Here is a 6,540-nt window from a genome sequence, read left to right as displayed (position 1 = left end):
GTGAGGAGCACTGGCAGGGATGAAGGTCTGCTGGTTGGGAGTGAGGGGCACCAGCAAGGCCAGGGGGTTGCAGGTCAGGAGTGAGGGGCAGCAGCACGCCTGGGGGGCTGTGGTTTGGGAGCAAGGGGCACTGGCATATCAGGGCTACTCTTCACCACAAAACAGCAGGGGGACACCTGCATCCTGGTGAGAGAAGGGGGCAGGGAGAATTCTGATTTGATAAAAAAACCAAAACCAAATGCCAAAATATATAGGTATTTAGAATTTATTTTATCATGCTTGAAGCACTGGTGGGCTTTCACATTGCTTTAACATTTTAAATATATCAATAAAACACTGTGTTGAACTGATACCTATACATACATACATACACACATACATACTGGAATATATAAAATAGCATTTCATTTTAATTAGAGAAAAACATTGATTTGGCGTTTTAAAATTATAGAATTTGGGAGCAGGTGTATTGTAGAATTTTGGATTTTTAAACAGAGAAAACCAAGATTCCTGATAATCACTATTCATGATTTTCTCACTGTGTAGGTCTCTCTCCTCAGTTTGCCCAGTTTGATGCTTCCTTAAGCAGTTCACAGGAAGTCCATTTTTTTGGCCTTGCTTGGCAGGTTTTATTCTCCTAACTAGAACAGATTTTAGAGAAAAAAGAGGAACAAAGGGCTGGGGGAAATTCAGCAATCATATCTCTTAACTAATATCTGGATGGTTGATTTTTTTTTTTTTTGGTGACTTCTCTCTATCTATCTGTGAGTTTAAAAGATAACTGAAAATACCAATCTCTGTTCCAGTACCATGCAAAAGTATTTTCGTACAAATCTGCTCAGAGGCAGTACAGGTTATCAGAAAGTTGTGAATAAGAAAACATAATTAAAGAATAGGCAAATCTTAGATTATGATGAGTCATCCTGCTTGTCAGAGCAAGTGATGGGGGAGAATACCACTTCCATGGTTTCTTGACCAAGCAAAACAGATTAACATTAAGTATGAATATAATTTCGTTTGCTTAATGTTTAGACAAACAGATACTTTGTGGGTTCTTTTTGCAGATCTAAAAGAACTTTCCGCTATGATTTCTGATGCTCCTTGCTATTCTTTGACACTAGACATCTTCCCTTATCAAGGTTCTGACATATAAAGATTCATAATTCCTTTAACACTTTGCATGGTCTTGTTTAGAACCAGCTATAACAATAGACGTTGACTGAATTTTGGGGGTTGTTCATTCCTTTCTTGTGTTTCATGACTGGATGTATATTTTAAAAAAATACTTCATTTTTATTATTTTCAGACCCTGTTCAGTACATCACTTCCACATCCGACAGCTGACTGCGACTTTGCACAGTATGAAATAAATAAACTTATCCCTGGCATTGACCTGTTCTCTGATCGCTATAGAGCTGATGTACCCAGTGTAGTTGCAAGTCTGTACTTCCTTATGTTTGAATTGCATTGCTCAAAGCAAAATCTAATAGTAAGTACCACTAAAAATGTACAAGAATGAATTGTAAGCCATCATGTTTAATGTAAAATTGTTATGCTTGATCAACTTGATCGTTCAAGCAGGTGTACTGTGCTCTAGCAGAGCAAACACTGCCAAGCTTAAGAGGACAATTTCAGGGAAATCTTGAATTCTGCTACTGGGTTAAAGTAGGGGTGTCAAACATATGGCCCTTGGGCTGGATCTGGCCTACAGAGCTGTTCCATCCAACCCCCCTCCCCCCCCCGGGCTATTGGCAGACCAGGGAATACGGGGATGGGATTAGCAGGGGGCAGAGCCCACTGCAGACTCTGGGGCCCAGTGCCCCTTTGGACATGATTGTTGGCAACAGGAGGGGACAGCAAGGGCCATGTTGGCAAAATCGACTTGCCCTACTGCTCATGGCCACTTTCTCTGCCTACCACAGCCACTCATCCAGCTTCATTGGTGAGAGTGCAGCTGCACACCGACTGGTCTTTGTAGGTCCTCCCATAGCTGGTTTTTGTCCCCCAGATCTGGCTCACAGGGAGCCCTGCTGCCTCAATTCTCTCAGGGCACAGGGTGAATTTGACACCCCTGGGTTAGATGAGAGAGAGAGTGCTCTAGAAATTAAAGGATTACCACATTTACTCAAATTTAAGATGAGCCCCCCAAAATTAGAGTCCATATATGGAAAAATATAAGTTATTAAGGGTTTCTCTTTAATTCATCCCCTCCACTGCTGCAGCTAAATGACCAGCTGTGCATCATATGTTTGTTTTTTGTGTAATGCACAGTTTTGCAGTCCTGTATCTCTCTACTTGCATGCTTTTTGGCATTTATCACTTGGCCTATAATTTTTCTCCAGGTTTTGCCATTGTTCACATTGTATCAATACTTTGTTTCCGAAATTTGTCGGGACCCAGTTAAGTGTATTGAAGGAAGAATCCTCAAGGTAATCAAACGGACTTTCTGGCTAATGCATTATATTTTGAATAAACCTTTTATATAACTTTATTGTTAAATTAATTTGATTTAACTTTGCTCAGTAAGTCTCATGGTGCTATGAACTGGAAAAGACAACAGCTCAACTATAAGATTTTCAAGTATTACTTATCTCTGTATGCATCTTGGTGGAGCTAGAGTACTTTATGAGTGTAATTGTTATTAATTGTTATTATTTATTATATCTTTTTAACACACCATTGTTAAGAACACCCTTGTAGCAGACTGTATGCCTTGAGGGGCTGCAGCTCATTTGGAAGCAGGCAGAGGGTGATTACAAGCCTGCCTGTATGGACTGGGTCAGCTGACAGTGATGATTGTTAAAAGAGAGTTAAAAAGCTGCTAGGGGGAGGCCGGAGAGCAAGAGAGGAGGACTGCAGGGCTGGAGGCAGAAGTCCAAACCAGAGTACTATCCCTGCATCAGACAGTGCACATAGCTAGGAGGAGAAATCAGGAGGGTTGACTCCTGGACAAGCCCCAAGCACCACGCCAGGGTTCCCATTCTTCAGGGGGTTACAGAAAGGACCACAAGGAAAGCTGGGAGACCATGAGTTTGCCGGAGGGACTTGAGAGAGAAAGGGAAGCCTGGGCTCTGTCTCTGGGTCTGGAAAAAGACCTGGGGTTATTTGTATATTTGTTTTGCTGACTGTTTACATTGATTCCTGCCGGTAGAGAGTTTGTCATAGGGAAACAAAGACTGTAAACAAAGAATGAGTAAGCAATTCCCCAGCTGGCTACAACCCTCTTAAAAATATTAATATAACATTTTCCCTTCTGCTCTTAGCTTCATCTTCAACAAAAATTGTGTTATTCCTCTCTTGTTCTTTTTAACATTAAAAAAAATATGGCTCATATATGAGTATAAATATATGAATGTGAATAGATTTATTCTGTCTTGTTTATGTCCTCATTTATCATCAACACCAGTAATTCCATCAAATTGACACAGCTTTGGTAATAGATTTGTTTGCCATTTCACTTAAATTCCTTTTGTAGTTTTTTAGTCTTGGAGATGAGTGGATTTTTAAAAACAATTATGAAAGCTAACAGTTGTTGGGCCTGGATGATTCAAGGAAACTGTAATAACAATTAGGGGGATGGGATCAGTAAATTGAAATTAAAATAACAATTGGCTTGACGTGGTTTGAACTATACATCAAAGTTCTAACCAGACCAAATTCGAACTCAGATATTTTTCAGGTTTAGATTACATTTGTTTATTTTTTTGTGAAATCCTTAATATTTGGGGTGTCACTCAGTGTAAGGGTGTTGTTGCACATTAATTGTAGATGGCTCCTTGAGCTCTTAATCCCTGGATTGTCTACACAGTAACACCTAACTAGTTTTAAGCACACTTTAGGTGGCTTAAAATTAAGCCATTCCAGGGCAGGGTTATCTCTGATCCATGTTACCCAGCTCATGTTCCAGCAATGTGTGGCCATTCTCCACAGATGAGCTGCCCAAATTGTAGTCCTCCAGCATCCCAAGATGCGGTGTGCCCTCCCCCATCCTTCTGTTTCATGTAGACAGACTTTCCACCCCTGAACTCTGCTGCCCAGGGAGCAGTTCCAACATCAAGCAAACTTCCTCTCCTGCCCCCAGGGGTATGACCTTCCCACTCTAAGGGGTGCAAGCCTCTGCAAACAGCCTGCAAAGCACATGTCAGCTAGCCAGGCTGGAGGGCATGGACAGGTCCAGGAATCAGGTCTAGGGAGGGTTGGTAGGGGGAAAGGAGGGGGCTAGATCGGGTCCCCCTGAGGAAAGGGCAGTAGCTCCCCAAAAAAGTACCTTCCCTCACTGCTCCCATCTTCCAGCCATCCTGGGAAGCACAATTAGCATCCCCCCATGCCCTAATCTCAAATCCCAATTTTTTGAAACATGAGACCTTCTTTGGTTTACTTCCTCTTTATTCCTTTTTAAATTTTTTTTTTACCTCTTTTTTTTATTTTATCCTTCAGTGATTTTCTTCATTTTATCACCCCTCTCTTCCCCCTTTTCCTTTCCACCTTTGACTTTATTATCCACCCCAATCCCATTAACTCTTTGTTTTACAGCTTCATGTTCCTGCCCCCTGCTACCCAAACCATCTGTCACATAGCTCTACCATGAGCAGGGAGAGAAACCTGTCCTGGCTCACCAGCCATGTAGTGGCAATTTTATAGTTGTAGCTCCTTGTTAAGCCCCTGCTTACCAGCCTGTGACCAGGCCTGAACTTTATATCTACCACTGTGCTGGACTATCACTGACTTTTGTCCACCTCTTGCTTGCCTGCCATGATTTGATGATTTGATTCTCTTGGGGCGGTTAGATGACTCTGGGTGAAGGTCTGTCTGGTAGGGTCACAGTTCTTCTGCAGGGCATTGGCTCTGGATTTAGGACCCAGGTGCCTTGTTCCTAAAATATATACAGAGATGTGAAGTCCCATCTGGTTTGGGTACAGTTACTAAAGGACTTCACCTTGGACTCTTAGAAGGCACTATTAGCTCTTGTTCATGGATTTTCTTTAATTCTTGTTGTGCACCCCATACAAATGATGGAGGACTGGTTTCCATCGTTCTCGAATTATAGTTCCTGGGGAAATGTGAATGTGGTGCTCTACTCCCCTTGCTTTCCTGGGTTCCTCCCTAACAAGTCTTTGAAAGCTTGTAAGAGCTGAACTATTTCCCTTTTCTGTCCATTCTCTAAGCTTTCTTCAACTTTTACTTCCTTCTCTGATGAGCCCTTTTTGTTTTTCTGAGCTATTTCTGGTCCTAGCTCAATATTTTCCTCTTCGGTCTCTGCCCACCAGGCCTCTACTTCCTTCTAGACTTTTAACAGATTTACATGAAAGATTTGTCTTTCTTGCAAATGTCCTGGTTGTAATACTTCATAATCTACAGGCCCTGCCCTTCTGATTATCTCAAAGGGGTCTTTCCATTTAGTTAACTATTTACTGGCTGAGGTAGGTTACATCACCAGCACTCAGTCACCTACTTGGAATTCCTGCTTCTTAGTAGTCCTATCATAATTATCATCTTGTTTACATTGGGCTTCCTGCAAATTCTCAAGAGCTACCTGTCTGGCCCATTGTAGGCATGTTTGCAAGTCCTGACAGTGTGCCCTACCTTCTGTAGCTTACAAAGGAGGCTGTTCCCAGCCTGCCTTTAAGGCCATCATGAGTCTCATTGGTTTGTGACCACAGACCAATTCAGAAGGTGAAAATTTTGTGGTGGCTTGTGCTACGTCTCTCAATGCACATAAGAGACACAATCCACAAGTCCCATCTACATGGGTCCTTTTGAGCATATCTACGAAACATTTTTTTTAATAATCCCATTTAACCTTTCTATTAATCTGTTTGTTTGCAGATGATAAATAGAGGTCTGCAATCTTTTAATTCCCAGGACCTTATAAGTGTCCTATAAGATTTTAGCCATGACGGTGGTGCCTGGATTAGTCACCACTTCCTAAGGGAATCCCAACCAAGGATATCCATTTGAGGAGTACTTCCCTAATTCGAGTCCCTGTAGCCACACACAACGGGACTGCATCAGGGTCAATTATGACGAGGATATATTGGTATCCTGTGCTGCTTTTTGCTAATGGTCCCACAATACCCATAGCTATCCTTTCAAAAGAGGTTTCTCTGAGGGGTGTAGATTGCAAAGGTGCCCTGGCATCACTAGCTAGTTGGCAGTCCCTACATGAGGCACTTTGTTTAGCTATCTCCTCATATAAACCTGGCAAAAAAACGACAATGGGATATACGTGCTATTGTTTATCATTACCCATATGCCCCTCCCCCCACCAGGGGAATTATGTGGGCCATCTTCCACACAGCCTCCGTAAATACTTTAGGAACCATCAATTGCAGTGTTCCTATTTCCTCCCCTTGCTTTTTCTTTACCCAAAAGAGCAAACCATTTCTCACCTTGTAGTAAGGTTCTCTTTGGCATCTTTTGGGTCTTGCTTCCCCCCTGGCTACCTTGGCCACTTCCTTACTCATAATCTGTTGGAATTCTTCCTCCTTAGACTGGGCTTCCTGAAACTGGGCCCCACTTTCCACTTCTTTGAAGTTCACG

The 6,540-nt window shown here is 42.2% G+C and overlaps 1 protein-coding gene across 7 annotated transcripts in view; it reads left to right on the top strand.

The window, feature by feature from the left end:
- Positions 1-6,540, top strand: part of CFAP54 (cilia and flagella associated protein 54) — a 308,490-nt gene that overhangs the window by 187,067 nt on the left and 114,883 nt on the right. For all 7 annotated transcript variants that reach the window (XM_019515046.1, XM_019515044.1, XM_019515049.1 and 4 more), the window contains 2 exons: positions 1,307-1,489; positions 2,343-2,429. In XM_019515046.1, coding sequence (XP_019370591.1) covers positions 1,307-1,489; positions 2,343-2,429 — 270 coding nt within the window. The remainder of the gene's footprint in view (positions 1-1,306; positions 1,490-2,342; positions 2,430-6,540) is intronic.

This window comes from Gavialis gangeticus, unplaced genomic scaffold (assembly GCF_001723915.1).
Source record: "Gavialis gangeticus isolate Ggan-Ray unplaced genomic scaffold, GavGan_comp1, whole genome shotgun sequence".
Lineage (NCBI taxonomy): Eukaryota > Metazoa > Chordata > Crocodylia > Gavialidae > Gavialis > Gavialis gangeticus.
This window is presented reverse-complemented; position numbering and strand designations above follow the sequence as displayed.